Source organism: Gorilla gorilla, chromosome 19 (genome assembly GCF_029281585.2).
Source record: "Gorilla gorilla gorilla isolate KB3781 chromosome 19, NHGRI_mGorGor1-v2.1_pri, whole genome shotgun sequence".
NCBI lineage: Eukaryota > Metazoa > Chordata > Mammalia > Primates > Hominidae > Gorilla > Gorilla gorilla.
In genome coordinates, this window is record NC_073243.2 from 81,391,519 (window position 1) to 81,413,027 (window position 21,509).

Below are 21,509 nucleotides of genomic sequence, written 5' to 3' on the forward strand. Positions count from 1 at the left end.
TCATGCAACTATGACTTAGCTGCAAATGGCTGTGCCTCCATACCCATGAGTAGGCCACTGAACAATAAAATGGGATAAAGGGTGCTATGTACACCTGATAGCTACATATTTCTTTATGGGCAGTCTGAGGGTGACCCAAAAATGGGATGAGCAATGTCTGTGCCTGGAAATCCAGTGGATGGCTGGGTCCTGCATGCTGGGGGTGCCCCTATATACCACTCCTGGGAATGAGATTCATCATTGGGCCAACAGCCTAAAGCTGTACACCCGGCCAACTAGAGATATATCAGAAGGTATAAGTGACTCTGGGTTTACATTCTTTTTTTTTTTATTGTTATACTTTAAGTTTTAGGGTACATGTGCACAATGTGCAGGTTTGTTACATATGTATACATGTGCCATGTTGGTGTGCTACACCCATTAACTTGTCATTTAGCATTAGGTATATCTCCTCATCACAATCTGGGTTTACATTCTTTATGAGATCTTTAATAGCATGAATAGGAGTCAGTACTCCTAAAGAAATAATCATAAGCCTGTCCCTGACCATGGCAGATGTTGCTTCCTTTACTGCCACTGCTTTGGTAGCCCAGCAGACATCCCTCAACTCTCTTGGGAAGATTATTTTAGACAATAGAATCACTCTAGACCGCCTTTTAGCCCAACTAGGAGGAGTGTATGCAACTGCCTACACCTCCTGCTGTACCTGGATAAACAACTCAGGTATTGCTGAAACACAGGTAGAGAAGATCTGATTGCAGACAGTGGGGCCACTGAAAGAATCTTCTCTGAGCCCTTTAGCAACTTCTAACCTAGATCCTGGGGATCCCAGGCTAGGTTACTTAGGTTACTGCCCTGGGCAGGCCTGCTCATCCTCCTTGTGGTAGTAGTCACCTTGGGCATGGTAAAAAGTATTGTAGCTATGGTTTGCAGGTCACAGGAATAATGTAGAATGTGCTGGATCAGCAACATCTGGATATAGGGAGAGTCCGGCTGAAACAGCCAGGGCTCTGTTCCAGTCACCCCAAAACAGGAGGTCTTTCAATACTGTAGCCCAGTATGTCATGCTGTTCCTGAGGTACAAAACCAGGGTGGGCTGCTTCCCTGTGTGCCTCAGCTGTGGTGCAAGTGGGGCACAGGCAGATGAGATGCCATCCACTCTGGGGAAGTCCCTGAGCCTTGGGGGATCAGCTGGCAGTGAATCCTGGACTTCTGTTGTCCCTTGCTGCCAATCTATAAATAATAGGTCCACTTCATCTAACTCATATGGGGAGAAATGACCTGTTTCACTATACTCAGAAAAAGTGGGAACCAGTACACAGTGAGCCTGCTTCACAAGCACAATATTTACAGACTCGTTAGCACCCCATAAAAACTGGCAGCAGGATTTCAGGAGATAGCTCTGCTACAATCTGGTATTTCATCTCTTGGGAAGCTATGGGTTCTGTGGGTGTTATGTGCTCTTCTTGTTTATCTTTATCACACATGCAGCATTTCATTACATGCAGATTGTGGAGGCCCCGGAAGGGAAACGTCCCCATGGTGTGCTCTTTCCTCCACCCTGACACCAACCTACACATTTTCTAAAACGTAATGCCAGTCAAAAGGGAGGAGGTTAGCAAAGAGTGGGTAGGCTTCACAAGGAAACAGTAAACATGGATGCTAAGATTAATTCTAGCACCTATTAGTAAGCCTAAAGTCTCCATTCTCCTGTACATGTGGGGACACTTTGATGTGGATACATACCTCCTACTCATTAGTACAAAATCCTTTGCACCATCCAGGCACGGTGGCTCACACCTGTAATCCCAGTACTTTGGGAGGCCGAGGGAGGCGGATCACCTGAGGTAGGAAGCTCAAGACCAGCCTGACCAACATGGAGAAACCCCGTCTCTAATGAAAATACAAAATTAGCTGGGCGTGGTGGCGCATGCTTGTAATCCCAGCTACTCGGGAGGCTGAGGCAGGAGAATAGCTTGAACCCGGGAGGCAGAGGTTGTGGTGAGCTGAGATCATGCCATTCCACTCCACTCCGGCCTGGACAACAAGAGCGAAACTCCACTCCATCCTGGACAACAAGAGCGAAAAAGAAAAAATTCCTTTGCACTGAGGACTTCAGAGCCACACTGACTGAAAAGAGTCAATTTGCAAATCATATTTTCTACAGAACACAGAATAGGTTGTCTTTTACTCTTCTTATATTACTTAAGGTTTAGTGCCCACTGGTTTGTGGTCATGGTCCCTCAAGGAACAACATGCAGTCCTGTCCTTGGAAACACAACTACAATTGCATTCCCCCTTCTCATCCACATGGAGCTGGGGCTCTGTGATTGAAATCATCTGCTCTGGCTGCCTACCTCGGCATCCCCAACACACTTAGAAAGTCATTGAAGCCAATTCAGTGCTTCCTCAGGTCCAGCCAGAGACTGTAACCAGGAAACAGAAGTGTTTCTTTATGAGCATGCCCATGATAGCTTGCTGCTTAGGTTGCATGAATATAGGCCAAAACTAAATAGCAAAACATTCTGGTTCAACAGGTCAAGCATTCTGGAGGATTTTTGGACACTTTTCTCTTTCTTCAGACCCTACAGGTTAGCTAACCCTCCACCCACTTCCCGCTGCCTTCATCCTGGCCAGCTGCCAGTGCAGACTTGCCCCATTCCCCGATACCCTTGAGTAGCCAGATGACAGAATTCTGGGCAATTAGGACAGAAATCTCTTGGCCAATCGTTTAGTGAGGTTGGGGAGAGATAATGCTGTAAACTTTTATTTTTCAGGAAATCTGGAAACCTACAGTCTCCATGCCTGCTCAGCAAAGGAGCTCACTGTGGGCACCAGAGACAAGGACCCAATGTGGAGACCTGCGAGCCTGTGTCCAGCCTTGTACTCTCAAGCACAGGGCAGGCTTCCTGAGCATTGAAGAGAATATACGGGAGAACAAAACAGAAACTGAAAGAATATGCAAGGTGTCTTTCTCAGATGTTATTCCATGATAGATGGTAGGGGCAGGAGTGACAGAAAGAGGCTGACTAGATCTGGACATGGAGGCTGGAAGAGTCAGGGTGTGATTCGGAGAGGTGCATGAGAAGGAAGGTGGATTTTAAGGTTGGAAATCTGAGGGTCAGTGGTCCAAGTCACTCAGAGACAGAATCACAGCATAGCCCTTGCTGATGGCAAACAAAGGAGGACAAGAGGACTGGAAAGAATTCTGCTAGCAGGCAGGAGCTAGTAAGGATGAATTTGTAGCAAAATTAGCAAGTGGAAAGGATGATATTTGGCCATTTTTCCTGTTCTTCAAGAAAACAGGAGATAACTAGAAGGACTAGAGAATGGGGCTGCCAGAACCAGTGGGAAGCTCCCTAGAAATGGTGACATCGCCCACCAAACAGACCCTGCCAAGGCTGCACCTGGCCTTATGTCTCCTTCACCTTTCTGGCCCCACGCAGCCACCAGACAGCCATGCCCAGCAGCTTCCCACAAAGCCATAGAGTCCCCAGAGTGAGCCCCAGCAGAAACACAAAAACGTCGAGCAGGTACTGCTCATGCCAGGGCTGCTGAAAGACATAGGGCTTGAGGTGCGTCGCTCCCCCTGTCTGGAGGACGTGGTCAATCCAGCCCACCAGCCGCTGTGTGGGGCTGAGCGGGTGGGAGCGCAGGATGACACTGGCAGTCACTGCCGCGGACTTGTATCTGTTGAGAGAGATAGAGAGGGGGCATTACCAATGTGACCTCACAAGAGTTAGAATGTATGATCCGTTCTATACGATGCACCAAAGACTGAGTTCCAAGGAAATTTTGTTGGCTTTGCAGTAATCTACCTGGTTCCCCTTGAAGTTTAATCATGACACCTACAAGCAAAGATCCATGTATAATGCTAAAAGTCTTAAACTTCAAAAAAGTGACTAAGTCCACAAAGACTAGTCCACACTCCAAGGAGGCTTATGATGTACCCTAGGAAAATTATATATGATGTAATTATTATACATATACATGGAGCACCTCCATGTGCCAGTCTCTAGATGGGGTGACAAGTCTCACTCTGGGGAATGTTAGGCACAGGCTAAAGCCTACACATTCCTGCACCATCAGAACATCATGGTGACCAGGGCCGCCTTCCTGGGCTGCAGGCTGCATATTTGTACCACATAATTAGTAGCATCCTGTACTTGGTTTCACCATGTCGAAGTTCTCAAACTTTATAATAAGAGGCTCCACACTTTTATTTTACACCAGGTCCTACAAATTGTGAAGCTGGCCCTACTTATGTACAATGTCTGAGGACCATCCCAGCTCAGAATGGTCATTTTGGGTCTAGGTCATTGAAAAATCCAATGAAAGCTACAAACACATTTTTCAGAAAATGACCAACTGCAATACATGAAATTGCAAATATATACAATTGATCTGGAGTTAACCAACCCATGGAATTTAATGACTCTTCTAAGGCTAAGAACCATGAGCTATGTGGTTGTTTTAGGTCATCTAGCTAGAACTGCTGAGTGTCTCCTAGTACATGTTAAGCCTTGAGGTCCGATTTTGGTTTGTGCCCTTGAAACTCTAATAAATTATTCAGTCCTTTTTACTTATTACATGAGGTGTATTTTTCTCTTCACATGAGATCACTGTGCTGGATATGCAGTTAGTTACCTTGGAGGTCACTGGGCCCCTTCTATTGCCTCACTTAACTAAAATTCATTAACCATTTACTTTGTGGCAGATCCTGTGCTAGGCACTAAGAAGATAGCAGAAAACAAGAGACACATGCTGCTGTCCTGATTAAGCTAACTCTCCACTCTCTGGTTGGAAGGTGAGGGGGACAAATAATAAATGAAAACATAAGCCGCGCATGGTGGCTTATGTAATCCCAGCTACTTGGGAGGCTGAAGCAGGAGGATGATTTGAGCCCAGGAGTTTGAGACCAGCCTAGGCAACATAAAGAGACTCTGTAAACAAACAAACACATAAATAAATGAGGTAATTACAGACCTTAAGAAGTGTTAAGAAGGAAATGATGTAACTGGGGTAGGTGGGAGAAGAAGTTACTCAGGACTGTCAGAGGCGAACTCTAAGAAGAAATGAGTTGGAGATGAGACCGGAATGCAACAAAGGAGCCAGTATGTGAAGAGGGAGCACCACAAACAAAAGGCCAAGGGGGAGAAGAGTGCGGAGTATTTGGGTAACAGAAAGGCAATCTCCTGTCTCAATTGGAATCCCGCTGACCTGAATTCCAATTGACCTGAAACATAGCTCACAGAGACCCCCTGTACATAATCCAGGTTCCCCAAAATGAAAAGGTAGGAAGTGATTCTTAGCATCTAACTTAAATGCTCTAGTCTTGCTCTCAGAGGACACAGGTCAGCTGTTGGCATCATACCCATATTATCCCATGTCCTAGAAAATACAGTTTTAATCTAAAGCAAAACAAAACAAAACCAAAAAACCAGACTCCCATAGTGCCCTTAGTGTTTTTGCCTTCATTCGTCATTATGACCACAACCCCAAGGAGCTGCATACCTCTTGTCTTCCATGATTTGTTTCATCTTAAGAGCCAATGTCTCTGCCTTGAGCTTCTTTAACTGAATAGAAACACCAAACTTTTTGGCTTCTACTCGGACCATGTTTTCAGGCTGGTCTCCAAAGAGAGGGATCCCCACCACGGGCACACCATGCTGGATGGCCTCCATTATGCTATTCTGCCCGCCGTGGGTGACAAACAGACGGATGCTTGGGTGAGCTGTTGTAAATAAGAAAGAGGGTGGGACACTTCAGGATGAAAATTTCAAAACATCAGGCAGAGATGAAGGGGATAAGAAAGTGCCAAGGGGATCTAGTGGTGTGTTGGAGACATTGTATCTAATGACTGTGCTTGGGACACATCCAAGGTTACAGTTCCAAGATACAAGATTCCAAGCGTTGCTATCGTATGGAAACATCTTCCCTCAGCCAGAAATTCAGCTAAGGCTTAGAATTGAGTGAATTCTGTAGAGAAGAGTGCTAAGCAAGGCATACATCTCTATCTGTCCATCCATTCTTCCTTCTCTCTGTCCTCCCTGTGCCTTTCTTTGCTTCTCTCATCTGTATTCTGTGTGTCTCTCTGTTTCTACCTCCCCGTCTGCCTATATTGAGCCCTCTTTTATCCACTGACAGCTGATTTCCATTTTCTTGTATTCCTGACATATTTGTTGACATCACAACTCGTGTCACTCATAAAACTTGTATTGACCGTATGGTGTCCTCAATTATAAGAGAAGTGCCTTGAAAGTAGACTGTATCCTTCGCCTCTGTATTTCCAGTTCCTGTCTTTCCATGCCAGCGTTACTCAGAGCTAACTAAAGAGATGGATGATAATGACAAGCACATCTCAACCTGGGTCACTCAACTGCAATGTGCATCAGACTTCTTGTCTCTTCTTTGAAATGGGAGGCATATGCCCTACCCCAGAATTTTAAAAAATATATTCACAGAAGTAGGACCAGGAATCTACTTCTTAAATTGCCCAGATTCTTTTCAGCCATAATCTTCGTTGTGAATCTCTGCTCTAGTCAGTGTCTATGGCAGCACTGGGCACAGAGAAAACCTGTTGGGGGTGAGGGAGCTCTCTGGTCCCAGACAACTCGGTAGACCATATCACCAACTGTGAAGTTGCTAAGTTTGGCACACAGGTATGTTGGCACATCCTAAAGACATCATTGGCATTAATCTTGTGATGGTAGAAGTTGCTCAGACCCTTAGTAAATTAAGAGGATGTGTCCATATTTATGTGTGGATGTGTGTTTGTGCAAGTCCATGTGGCCGAACTGGTGCTCACAAAGTAACTAAAGTTTGTGGCACCTCTCCCAACCCCTAGTATATACATTCAGAGTTGATAGGTTGTCTTTAATTTTGTTTGGGTGACCTTGTCCAAGACCAAATGCAGTAGGGTTAAAGAGACTTGACAGGAATATCACATAGGGCTGCAGACATCAGGTCTGGGATAGAAAAGAATGAAGGAAAGTTGGCTGCTTTGGCATCTGATCCCATTGGAAGTATAGCTTGGTTTCCCAAGAACTCCAGCTGGCTGCTACTTTTCTGTCCACTGAGCCTTACCTGTACCATTCACCAGTGGGTACAAATGTCCAGCTAAAGGTCAGAGCCGTGATGAGCCCCAAAGACAGGTCAGTGGAAGGAGAGGAGCAGTCCTGGGCAGCCCTTACCCAGGAGGTCACTCTGAGGAAGCCAGTCCACAATTTTCACATTTGCAGCCAGGTGGACATCTTCGGGCCAATGAGAACACTGACACTTCCATATCACCCCTTGGGGTAGGTGGGCAAAGGCATTGTTCATCTCCTTGAAGATTTCCGGATTCTGACAGGTGTTCACCATGGAGCCCAAGGTCACAAGGACAAAGCCAGAGTCCCCAAACTTGGCAATGAAGTTCTCCAAGTCCTGGAGAAAGATTACCAAGGTAAAGAGGTGACAAAATTATTGGTGAGAGCCTAGTTGACCAGAAAATGAAAGCCAGACTATTTACTAACACAGTGCCCTGTCCTCACTGTCCCAAAGCTATTATTATAGCTCCTAGTATAGCTCAATTCTAGCTGCACTGTGGTCATGTCCTTTGCGTTGGTGGGAACACCTTTCTTCTTGAAACCCTGACCCTAGTATCAGGGCCTTTCTTGACCTTCCACCCATTGTAGGTCCAGGGAGTCACAGGAGTTTTCTAAGGTCAGACTAGAGGTAATAGTATCTGGAAGGGTAATAGTATCTGGAAGAGTACTAGTAGGTGGCCAGGGTCCAACACAAGGAGTGGGACTTCTGGAGGCTGGAATGGAGATGCTGGGAGAACACTTCTGTTGCAGGCAGAAATGGTGGCAGCATAGGGTAAGGCTCCTCTCCATCTACACAAAATGTACCCTTTCAGTGTGTTTTCCTCTAACGTTTTATGATAGTCTCGGTCACTGATCTTTTTGTACATGCTTCATCCTCTACCTCAGTAGTTCACCCACAGGACTGCAAATTATAACCACAGAAAAATATTTTTTAAAAGCAGCAATGCCATAGGGGGGTGGAGCAAGATGGCAGAATAGAACCCTGAAGTGATTTTGCCCCCCGAAGGAATACCAAATTAACAACTATCCACAAGAAAACACCTTCATAAGAACAAAAAAAAATCAGGTGAGCAATCACCATTCCTGGTTTTAACATCATACCGAGGAAAGAGGCACTGAGAAGGTAGGAAAGACAGTCTTCAATTACCATGTGGTGCAGAGACAGAATCTGTGTGCTTACGGAAGGCAGAGCACAGTGACTATAAACTTTGCAGTGGAAGTCAGTGCTCTGCAGTCACAGAGCAAAGCAACACAGGGAAGAATTCAGCTGGCACCCACGCAGGGAGCATTTAGACCAGCCCTTGCTAGAATGGAATCATCCACCTCAGCAGTAGGAACCTCAGTGCTGGTTAGACCAACCACCGCAGGCTAAAGTGCTCTGGGGTTCAAAATAAACTTGAAAGGCAACCTAGGCCACAAGAACTAAAATCCCTGGAGTGCACATGACCTGGTGAGACACCAGCCGGGGCATCCAAGGGAGTGCTTGTGTCACCCCTCCCCCAACTCCAGGCAGGGCAGCTCACAGCTCCAGGAGAGACTCCTTCCTCCAGGAGAGGAGAGGGAAGAGTTAAAAAGTCTTTGTCTTGCAATTTGGGTACTAGTTTAGCTGCAGTAAAATTAAGCACCAAGGAGAATCCTAACATCTCCACATCTAGGCCTTAGCTCCTGGACAACATTGCTAGACATGCCCTGGGTCAGAAGAGAACCTGCTGCCCTGAAGGGAGAGACCTAAGCCTGGCAGGATTCACCACCTGCTAATTCAAAAGCCCTTGGGCCTAAAATAAACATCAGCAGTAGCCAGGCAGTACTTCTCACAGGCTTGGGGTGGGGTGGCCATGGGCGAGACTCCTGCTTTAGGAAGGGAGGGAATAGAGTAAGTAGATCCCTACAATTCCCAATTCCAGGACCCAGTTCCTGGACAGAATTCCTAGACCCAACCTGGGACAGAAGGGAACCTGCTGCCCTAAAGGGAAAGAGGCTTGAAAGAATTCAGCACCTGTTGACTAAAGAGCTCTTGAGCCTTGAATAAACATCAGCAGTAACCAGACAATAGTTATCATAGGTCTTGGACGAGGTCCAGTGCTGTGTTGGTTTCAAGAGTAATCCAGCACAATTTCAGGGGAGGTGGTCGTGAGAGTGTTTGTCTCACCCCTCCCCCAACTCCAGGCAGCTTAGCACAGGGAGAGAGAGAAACTATGTTGGCATATGGGAAAGTAAGGGAAGAGAACCAGACTCTGCCTGGTAATCCAAGGAATTCTCCTGGCTCTTACCTAAGACCACCAAGGTGGTACTTCTACAAGGCTGCAAGAGTCAGCATGACTGGGCTTGGGGTGCCCCCTAATGCAGACACAGGTGCAGTCACCAAAGACTTAGATCACAACACTCAATTCCCTTTGCACACTTAAAAAGCTTTCTCAAGAAGGACAGGTACAAACAAGCCCAGACTGCAAAGATTAGAATAAATACTTAACTCTTCAATGCCCAGACATTGATGAACAAGTTACAAGCATCAAGACCATCCAGGAAAACATGACTTCACCCAACAAACCAAATAAGGCACCAACAACTAATCCTGGAGACACAGAAAAATGTGACCTTTCAGACACGGAATTCAAAATAACTGTTTTGAGGGAAGCTCAGTGACATTCAAGATAACACAGAGAAGAAATTCAGAATCCTATCAGCTAAATTTAGCAAAGAGATTGAAAGAATTAAAAACAAAAAAGTAGAAATTCTGGAGTTGAAAATGCATTTGACATAATGAAGAATGCCTCAGAGTCTCTTAACAGAAGAATTGATCAAGCAGAAGAAAGAATAAGTGAGCTTCGACAATATAATAAGATATAAATAGAAACAACAAAAACTTAGCAGACTGGGAGATAAAGTGTAGAATTTTTATTACTGTTTTTTGCTTAATTGTTTGTTTCTTTTTGCAATCAAAGTTAAGTTGTCATCAGATTAAAATAATGGGTTATAAGATGTTACTTGCAAGCCTTGTAGTAACCTCAAATCACAAAACTTAAAACAGATACACAAAAAATAAAATTCAAGAAATTAAAACATACCACCAGAGAAAATCATTTTCACTAAAAGTAAGACACGAAGAAAGGAAAGAAGAAAGAGAAGATCACAACACAACCAGAAAACAAATAACAAAATGACAGGAGTAAGTCCTTACTTACAAATAATAACATTGAATGTAAACAGACTAAACTCTCCAATCAAAACAGAAAGAGTGATTGAATGAATAAAAAAAGAGACTTAACATGTTGCCTCCAAGAAACACACTGCCTATAAAAACACACATAGACTGAAAATAAAGGGATAGGAAAAGATATTCCATGAAAGTGGAAACCAAGAAAAAAGAAGGAGTAGCTATACTTACATCAGATAAAATAGATATCAAGACAAATACCACGAAAAGAGACAAAGAAGGTTATATAATTTTATAAAGGTTGATTCAGCAAGCACATATAACAATTATAAATATATAGGCACTCAAAACTGGAGCACCCAGACATATAAAGCAAACATTATTAGAGGTAAAAAGAGAGATAGACCCCAATAAAATAATAGATGGAAAATGCAACACTTTCAGCATTGGACGCATCATCCAGACAGAAAATCAACAAAGAAACATTGAACTTAATCTGCACTACAGATTAAGTGAACCTAATAATATTTGCAGAAATTTTCATCCAATGACTGCAAAAAAGACATTCTTCTACTCAGCACATGGACCATGTTTAAGTATAGACCTTACATTAGGCCATAAAACAACTTTTAAGAAATTCAAAAAAATTGAAATTATATCAACTACCTTCTTAGGCCACAATGGAATAAAACTATAAGTCAATAACAAGAGGAACTCTGGATATTATACAAATGCATGGAAAAAAACAATATGCTCCTGAATGACCAGTAGGTCAATGAAGTAATTAAGAAGGAAATTTAAAAATGTATTGAAACAAATGATAATGAAAACAAAACATACCAAAACCTATGAAATACAGTGAAAACGATAGTAAGAGGAAAATTTATAGCTATAAGTGCCTACATCAAAAGAGTGAGACTTCAAATAAACAACCTAAGGATGCATCTCAAAGAATTGGAAAATCAAGAGCAAACCAAACCCAAAAATAGTAGAAGAAAGACATAAAGATCACAACAGAAATAAATGAAATTTCAAATTAAAAAAATAAAAGATCAATGAAATGAAAAGTTTGGTTTTGAAAAGATAAGAAAATAGACAACCCTTTAGCCAAACTAAGAAAAGAGAGAAAACCCAAATAAAATCAGAGCTAAAAAGAGAGACATTACAACTGATGCTATAGAAATTCAAAGGATCATTAGAAACATCTATGAGCAACTATATGCCAATAAATTGGAAAACCTAGAAGAAATGAATACATTCCTAAACACATACAACTTGCCAAGATTTATCCATAAAGAAATCCTGAACCTGAACAGACCAATAACAAGTAATGAGACTAAAGTTTTAATAAAAAGTCTCCTAGCAAAGAAAAGCCTAGGACCCAATGGCATCAATGCTGAATTTTACCAAACATTTAAAGAACTAATACCAATCCTACTCAAACTATTCTAAAAAACATAGAAGAGAGGGGAATAAAAGGCCTGTATTACCTTTATACCAAAACCAGACAAATACACATCGGAAAAAGGAAACTACAGGCTAATATCTCTGATGAACATTAAGGCAAAAATCCTCAACAAAATACTAGCAAACCAAAATCAACAACACATTAAAAAGATCATTCATCATGAGCAAGTGGGATTTATCTGAGGGACTGAAGGATCGTTCAACGTACGCAAATCAATCAATGTGATTCATCATATCAACAGAATGAATGAAAAAAACCATATGATCATATCAATTGATGCTGAAAAAGCATTCAATAAAATTCAAAGTCCCTTCATGATAAAAACCCTTAAAAAACTGAGTATAGAAGAAACATACCTAAACACAATAAAAGCCATATATGACACACCCAAAGTTAGTATCACACTGAATGGGGAAAAACTGAACACCATTCCTCTATCATGACAAGGATGCCCACTTTTACCACAGTTATTCAACATAGTACTGGAAGTTCTAGCTAGAGCAATCAGAAAAGAGAAAGAAATAAAGGGCAGTTAAATTGGAAGGGGAGAAGTTAAATTATGCTAGTTTGCAAATTATATAATCTTATATTTGGAAAAACCTAAAGACTCTACCAAAATAACTATTAGAACTGATCCACAAATTCAGTAAAGTTGCAGGATACAAAATCAATATATATAAATCAGTAGCAATTCTATATGCCAACAGTGAATAATCTGAAAAAGAAATCAAGAAAGTAATTTCATTTACAATGCCCACAAACAAAATAAAATACCTAGGAATAAAGTTAAACAAAGAAGTAAAAGATCTCTCCAATAAAAACTATAAAACATTGATGCAATTAATTGAAGAGGACATTTTAAAAACTGGAAAGCTATTCCACGTTCATGCACTGGAAGAATCAATATTGTTAAAACGTCCATACTACCCAAAGCAATCTACAGATTCAATTCAATCTCTATAAAAATACCAATCACATCCTTCACAGAAGGAGGAAAAATAATCCTAAAATTTATATGGAACCACAAAAGACCCAGAATAGCCAAAGCCATCCCAAGCAAAAAGAACAAAACTGGAAGAATCACATTACCTGACTTCAAGTTATACTACAAGACTATAGTAACCAAAACTGTATGGTACTGGCATAAAAAAAAAAAGGCACATAGACCAACAGAACAGAATGGACAACCCAGCAATAAATCCATACATCTGCGGTGAACTTATTTTTGACAAGGGTGCCAAGAACATAAAGACAGTCTCTTCAATGAATGGTGCTAAAAAAAAAACTAGATATGCATATGCAGAAGAATAAAACTAGACCTCTATATCTCATCATATACAAAAATTAAATCAAAATGGATTAAAAGACTTAAATCTAACACTTTGGGAGGCTGAGGCAGGTGGATCACCTGAGGTCAGGAGTTTGAGACCAGCTTGGCCAACATGATGAAACCCTGTCTCTACTAAAAATACAAAAAATTAGGCGGGTGCCTGTAATCCCAGCTGCTCGGGAGTTTGAGGCAGGAGAATCGCTTGAATCCAGGAGGTGGAGGTTGCAGTGAGCCAAGATTGCACCACTGCACTCCAGCCTGGGCAACAAGAGCAAAACTCAGTCCTCAGTCTCAAAAAAAAAAAGAAAAGAAAAGAAAAGAAAAAGACTGAAATCTAAGACCTCAAGCTATTAAACTACTAAAAGAAAACATTGGGGAAACGCTCCAGGATGTTGATCCGGACAGATTTCTTTTTCTTGTGTAATGCAGGCAACCAAAGGAAAAATGGACAAATGAGATCACATCAAGTTAGAAGGCTTCTATACAACAAAGGAAACTATCAACAAAGAGAAGAGATAACCCACGGAATGGGAAAAAATATATGTGTAAATTCTTCTTCTGACAAAGGATTAATAACTAGAATATATAAAAGCTCAAACAACTCTACCAGAAAAAAAAATCTAATAACCTGATTAAAAAATAAAAGATCTGAATGGACATTTTTCAAAAGACATACAAATGGCAAACAGGCATATAAAAGGTTTGCTCAGTGTCACTGATTATCACAGAAATGCAAACCAAACTACAATGAGATATTATCTCACCCCAGTTAAAATGGCTTTCATCCAAAAGACAGGCAATAACAAGGATGTGGAGAAAGCAAACTCGCACACTGTTTGTGGGAATTTAAATCAGTACAACCACTATGGAAAGCAGTTTAGAGGTTCATCGAAAAACTAAAACTAGAACTACCATATGATTCAGCAATCTCACTGCTAAGTATATCCCCAAAAGAAAAGAAGTCACTATACTGAAGAGATACCTGCACTTCCGTGTTTATTGCTGCACTATTCGCTGTAGCCAAGATATGGAATCAATCTAAATTTCCAACATCAGATGAATGGATAAGGAAAATATAGTATACGTACACAATGGAGAACTCATCAGCCATAAAAAAGAAAGGGATCCTGTCATTTGCAACAATATGGATGAAACTAGAGTACATTATGTTAAGTGAACTAAGCCAGACACGGAAAGACAAACTGCATGTTCTCACTCATTTATGGGAGCTAAAAATTAAAACAATTAAACTCATGGAGATAGAGAGCAGAACAACTGTTACCAGACGCTGGGATGGGTAGTTAGGGGCTGGGGGAGTGGGTATGGTTAATGGTACAAAAATATAGTTAGAATGTATAAGGTCCAGTGTTTGATAGCGCAACAGGGTGATGACAGTCAACAATAATTTGTAGTATATTTTCAAGTAACTAAAAGAATATAATTGGAATGTTTGTAACATAAAGAAATGATCAATGCCTTGATGTGGTGGATTAAAAAAATAATAAAGCAGTAATGCTCTGTCCCAAAAGCAGGCCTGGACAGCTTATATCTTAAAGTCCCCCAGGTAGCTCTTAACAAAGTTAGTGTTTTGAAAGGGAAATAAATCTCAGGATCCCCAAATCTAAGCCAAAGAGAAAAGTCAAGCTGGGAACTGCATCAGGCAAAACTGCCTCCCATTCCATTCCTAAACAAGTATATGTCGGCTTGCTTCCTCTGCCCTATTGTTTCACTAACCCAGACTAAGGCATAAGTGACTATTTCTGTAAATTGTGCACTCAGTGAAAGGCTAGTCAGAGACTCAAAAAAATGCAATTGTTTGTCTCTTGTCTACCTATGACCTAGAATCCCCTTCTCTGGCCTTTCTGGACCAAACTAATGTTTATCTTACACATATTGATTGGTGTCTCATGTCTCCCTAAAATGTATAAAACCAGCCTGTGCCCCAACCACCTTGGGCACATGTCATCAGGACCTCCTGAAGCTGTCATGGGTGCATCCTCAACCTTGGCAAATAAAGTTTCTAAATTGATGAGACCAGTGTCATATATTTTGGGCTCACAATATCTAATGTCTTAATTTTGTGTTTGGCATAATTTTGTCAATTCTTACTTCCAAATATTTCTTTGAACTCTGATTCTGATTCTCTCTGCCCTACAGGGGCTCACCCCAGCTCCCAACCCATCATTCTATTACGTGGTTCATACTCTACTGGATTCCAGCCAGCATACCACTTACCATTCCCAAGGACTTCTTTAAAACAGCCTTGTCATCATTTTTATAATGACAAGGCAACATAAGACCATTATATAAAAATTGGAAAATGTAGAGAAGAAACATTATTTTTTTAAGTGTATATTGTCTCACAGCCATTACAACCCTTACTCCCATTGTTATCCTCTTAACAATGTCCTCCCCTTACTCCATGGTGGAGGCCTGATCCACCCACCTGATAGCTAAGGTTTCTGGTAAATTCCCACAGCTTTACTCATGCAATTGAACCTTCTACTCCACTAGTGTAGCCAGTGCCACCCAGGGAAGCCAGCCTTATGGCCATCTCAATTACATCTCCACGTATTGGGACCCATGCTCCCCAACCTGGGGTGCTTTCCCTCTCAGCTCCATTCCTAAAACTTCCTGCCACAAATGCAAAGCCCATATCACCCATAGATCTTTCCACAACTCTTCCTGCTCACTCAGTGCAAGTTAAAAGAGTAGACGCTTGGGTGGCTGCAAAGTCCAGGCCCTTAGGACCTCTGAAATACATGGTGGGGGAAGGTCACCTACATCACCTGAGCTTCTGTCCTTCTCCATTTATAAAAATGAAGATGATCACACCTCCCTACAGGTGGCAGGATATTAAATATGATAACTTCTGTAAAATGGGAACCCAGTGCTCAGAGGCAACAGGCAGCCAACTCATCTTAGCTCTCCTCCTTTTGAAAAATTTCTATAGCAGAGGTTCTGAGTTGTGAAACTGCACTGTGCATTCAAATCACCTGAGCAGCATATGCAAATTACAGTGGCAGGAGTCCACCCCAGAGAAATCAAGCCAGAAGATCTAGGTGGAGCCAGGAGCCAGGGCTCTACAGGCAGGGAACCCTGGAGATAACACCAGCAGTTCTTGCTGTCAGACCCAAACAGATCCACCCTGCTTACTCCGAATCCATAGTGTTGTCATTTCATTGTGAGCAGCTTATCTCCTTAACAATTACTGCATGTAATGGGCACTAACTACATGTTTATTGTACATGTAATCACACAAAATAAAAATGCAAACAAAAAATGAAACTTTAATACAGGCCTTATTTTATCAAGGCTAGGACTAGGGTGTGGCAAGAGAGGAGCCAGAAGAATCCATATAAAGATGCCCTTGATCTCAGGATGGTGCAAGGCCTAACATTATACTTGCACAACCCTGAAACTCATCACTTCCTTTAAAAGCATGCCCTAGGTGCCTCCCTTGCCTATCCCGACTTCAGCCTCAGGATCCTACTGGCAAGTGGCAGCCACCAACTATGCACTGAAGGCCTCTGCATGAATCCCAAACTGAATGCTGAGGGTTCACTTACTTGTGGTACTGGTTTAATAGGTTTTTCCATCAAGCCTCCAACATAAACAGTGTTGGGAAGCAGAGGTCGAGCAAAATCAAAGGCAAAGTCAGAGTTAATGAACCACAACTCTGCTTTCAGTAGAAGATGAGACAAAACTGGCCTAGAGCCTTCTGTGAAATGCTCCTTGATGGTGTTGTCAAATGTAGACTGCATGTGCTGTTGCCTCCTGCAGAAACTAAAGAACATCAGAAAATTCTTCACTCGGCCCCAGAAGTCCATGTGATCAGTCAGCAAGGAACGGAATACTGGAACATAAGACAAGGGGATTGGTAGCCCAAATTCCAAAGAGCCGAATGAAGTGGAAAGAATGGCCACAAATGGCTTCCCAAGCTTCTCAGCAATCAGGAAAGGACAGTAGTCAAAAGTTTCAACTATCACCATGTCGAAGTTCTCATTCTTTAAGGAATCCATGATATCCTTTCTACTTAAAAAATGACTGCACTGCAACGCCAAGTATTCTAGAACATTTAATAAGTTTTCAAATTTTCCTCTGTAAGAAAAAAATGATAATAAATATTCATGGGAAGTGTTAAATTTACAGTACATAAAAGTATCTTGAGATACAAAGGAAATATCCCAGGAAAGCAACAACCTTTCTAGCAGTCACCCACAAATTCAACCAGTTTCCCACAAATACCCTCTGCCATAATTATCCTGGCTTAAATGTTTCTACTCCCTAGAGTGTACCCTTCCCCCTTCCCCTTTTCTCTCCTTATCCAAATCCCAACCACCATCAATGCCGACTCAAGGTCCTTCTACTCTGGGAGCCATCTCTCAGAGCAGCAGATCTCAGAGTTCCATCTCATTGATAAGTTAGGTGACACTCTGTTTAGCCCTCATTTACACGTGGAGTTTTTATGAGTGATTTTCTTATTTATCCAACCAAATTGTGTAAGTAACTTGATGATACAGTTTATCAATATTGATGATATGTGCTATGTTTTAGCACTGTGTGTTTGCATATGAGAGATTGCCTCAGTCAAGGAACTCTTTGCTTATATTACAACCAAAAATCTCAGCCGAAAATGAGAATTCCACCTTTCTACCCCTAGGAGTTAAGCAATGGAAAAAATAAAAAGAAAAGGAACCTGGTTTTTGAAACGCATTATTTTTTTCTTTATTATTCTTCCTTTATTATTTACTTTTATTTGTTATTGTTATTTTACATATTTTTATATGTTATTTATTTACATATTTGTTTACTTATATTATTTTTTTATTTAATTATTTATTATTATTTCTTTCCACCTCAATGCAGGCTGGGGTATTCAGATAAGACAATGTCAAAGCTTTACTGACATATGCCTATGCAAAGGGACGATTCTTTTGCAATGTATTCCCAATAATGCCTGCAGAGAATATGATCCTATTTTACAGAATTTTGGGGAAATAGATGAGGATGCCTAGGCCAGCTGCAGTAAGTGCAAGAGCTCTAGATATCAGAAACATACTGGCTGCAAGGAAGACTGAGATAATCAATTCCCTGACACACCCGTAACCTGTACGCCACCTTACCATTGTCCTCCAGTTAGAGAAGGTCCCTCACTAGTGATATGCAGATTGGCTGAAGTCATCCTCTGTTGTAGATTTTTAAAGATTTACGTAACAAAGGAAAAGTTGCCAAACGTTTTTGAAAATTTCAGTAATGGGCTGGGTGCGGTGGCTCACGCCTGTATCCCAGCACTTTGGAGGTCAAGGAGGGTGGATCACCTGAGGTTAAGAGTTTGAGACCAGCCTGGCGAACATGGTGAAATGCCGTCACTACTAATAATACAAAAATTAGCTGGGCATGGTGGCACACTCCTGTAATCCCAGCTACTTGGGAGGCTGAGGCAGGAGAATCGCTTGAACCCTGGAGGCAGAGGTTGCAGTGAGCTGAGATCGTGCCATTGCACTCCAGCCTGGGCAACAAGAGCAAAACTCCGTCTCAAAAAAAAAAAAAAGCCAGTAATGTAGTAAGAATGTTTAGACTGTAGTTCATTAATCATATTTAAAATTAAGCTAATAAATTAAAATATTTTAAGAATGCACTCTTAACTATACCTGTCCTTAAAAATATTAAACTGGGTAAGAAAAGACAAGGCATATGCTTAAAATATATAACTAACCCTGCGAGATGATATAGGCTAAGTGTCAAATGGGTGGATTAGATCAGACGTATAGAGGAGAGAACGTGGTGTTCCAGCTTGGGTGAGGAGGGAGGCTTTATGGAAAAAGTCAGATTTGAGCACTACCTTGACTACTGAGTAGAATTTTCCAGGAAAGAAGAGTAGGTAAGGCCACTGCGATTGACCAAGATAGGCATAGATTTGTGTTTCCTCTTTTATGTCTAAGATTAAAAAGTTATGTGTTCCTTCCCATCGAGATTAAGCAAAAGGAGTCAGTTTCATGTTTCATTTTTACCAGGTTGATTGCTTTTTAAAAGAACTTTGCATGGCTATATGTTCAACTTCTACAAACCCAATGTTCATAAGCCTTCCCTTTATTTATGAATATATGTAAGAAGAAGGGAAGACAGTAAGTGGGAAAAGGTGACTCTAATTTTCCCACCAACAGTGAAAAGTTGAGGAGCCTATCCCAATTTCTGTGTTGGGGAGATTATAGGCAATTGTTTTAGGTGAAGTGTTGCAAGGAAGTCCCAGAAGAAACAATTTCCCACTTTCTGCCGAAAAGCACTCATGCTCATAGTGTGTAAGAAAGACGGTATAAGGAAGAATTTCCAGGGACTTTACTGGATGATGTGGCATGCAGTACTCATCTACTCCCCCTATCATCTGTCTCTCCAACTATCAATCCATCCATCCATCCATCCATTCGTCACTTTCTCTTATCCTCATTCCAAGTATCCATGCATCCATCCATTCATTTGTATTAGGAAAATAGTGAACTTTTTGTTCAAAGAATAAAAAAAAATTACCTGCCACCTAAAGTTTCTTCCAGAAAGAAATCAAAACTCTTCTTAAATTCTCTTTGATGATCTTCAGGTGCAAGCCAACTGATAACTTGATATGATTTTTCTTCCTTTTTAAAATCTAAGAAAACAGCAACGGGTTAAAAAAAGTTAAATATGCTACACAAAAGAGTAACATTAGCATAACAATATCAAAACATTTCAAAGATTATGTATGTATTTGAATGATTGCTTCAAGTATTTTTTAATGTATGTGTTTATTTATTTTTGAGACAGAGTCTTGCTCTGTCATTTAGGCTGGAGTGCAATAGCACAATCCTAGCTCATTGCAGTCTCAGCTCCCTTACAAACTACTGGGATTACAGGTGTGAGACATTGGTATAGTTTGTGTTTAAATACAGTACACATTTGTTTGATTCCAGAGCCTCTGTTCTTTCTGTTTTACAAAAACATTTTTATTATTTAAAGTGATACATGCAAATAATTTTTAAATTCAGTCAAAAAGTACTAAAAGATTTCATTAAAAGAATAGTCCCCTACATCTCAACTTGCCTGCTTGGCCCCTTCTTCATTATCCATGTGTAATAAGAAGTCTGACTCCATTTTCACTCTTTGCCTCTCGACAAATATCAAGCCCCATTTCCCCTTCCCAACCCCATGCTTCATCTGAGCAAATTGGTAAGAAAACCCACACACACCTTCTCTCTTATCCCTGGTAGGAGTTTCAATCCATGCAAGTCAGGACAATGAAAGGAAATCCTCAGCCCATCCTACCCCTCCTCACAGTAAAAACTCAAGCCAGTCATCTCTCCCTGCTCTCTAAAGCCATTTTTCAGATTTGCCTGGGAGCCTGTCCTGCTATTCTGAAAAAAAGAAAAAAAAAAAACCTCACCCTATGAGTCATAAACCTCTCATATCTTCTTAATGCATGTGTGCCTTCATCACATCCAAATCAAATTTTGTGTAAGGATTGGGGGTATGTTAACAGATAGTCCCACATATTAAGGCCCTCATACTCAAGCTAATTAAAATGAAAGACTCTATCCAAGTATCTACTGGCAAATACTTTGCAGTCATAGAGTTGGCTAGAATGTTTTTTTCCATGCTGATTTTAACAGGCTCTCAGCCACAGTGTGCCTTTACCTTGGAAGAAACACAATGCATGGCTACCCATAGTATACTTCAACAGCCCTACTACTGCCCACAATCTTTGCCAGCAAGAGCCACTGCTTCCAGCTTTCTCCAGGAGTACAGATATAACATTACATTGAGGGTGTCCTCCTCTGAGGAGATTCATTTGCCACACTCATTTAAGACACAGAAACATTCAAAAAGGGGCTCACAAAGGGGATAAGCCATTGTCCCATGCAAAGTATCAGACCCAGTCCCTCACTTAAATTCCAAAGGATCATTTGGTTAGTTGAAGGCCTCTCCATCCCCAATACTATTAAGAAACAACTATTGAGCATCTCTGTGCCCATAATGTTACAAGCCCAACATATTTTAGGCCTTTTTTACATTTTAAAGACAACATATTCCTTATTTATAAATTTTACTTAGGTCCACTCATGTTTATTACTTGAAAATCAGCCCACATTGCGTAAGAACCCCTGTAACCGAAGGCTCCAGAATCTGTCCAAGTTGCAATACAACAGGCTCTCTCATTAGTGCCCGCCAGGGACACCTGCACTGTAAAGGCTTTAGCATCCTCCTTTCATGCCTCCTGGAGTTCTTCTGAGCACCTATCATGGCTGTTTCAGTTTCCTATTGCTGCTTTAACAAATTACAACAAACTTAGTTGCTTAACACAACACAAGGTATTGTCTTATAGTTCTTGAGATCAGAAGTCCAAAATGGGTCTCATTAGAATAAAATCAAGGTGTGGGTAGAGCTGCATTTCTTCTGGAGGCTCTGGGGAATGATCCATTTTCTTGCCTTTTCCAGCTT

At 41.3% G+C, this 21,509-nt stretch overlaps 1 protein-coding gene across 2 annotated transcripts in view; it reads right to left on the bottom strand.

Moving 5' to 3' along the window:
* Positions 1-2,735: 2,735 nt before the first annotated feature.
* Positions 2,736-21,509, bottom strand: part of UGT3A2 (UDP glycosyltransferase family 3 member A2) — a 31,805-nt gene continuing 13,031 nt past the window's right edge. For both annotated transcript variants that reach the window (XM_063700823.1, XM_004058958.5), the window contains 5 exons: positions 19,569-19,683; positions 16,610-17,141; positions 7,194-7,425; positions 5,515-5,734; positions 2,736-3,690 (listed from right to left, as the gene is read on the bottom strand). In XM_063700823.1, coding sequence (XP_063556893.1) covers positions 3,414-3,690; positions 5,515-5,734; positions 7,194-7,425; positions 16,610-17,141; positions 19,569-19,683 — 1,376 coding nt within the window. In that variant the 3' untranslated portion in view covers positions 2,736-3,413. The remainder of the gene's footprint in view (positions 3,691-5,514; positions 5,735-7,193; positions 7,426-16,609; positions 17,142-19,568; positions 19,684-21,509) is intronic.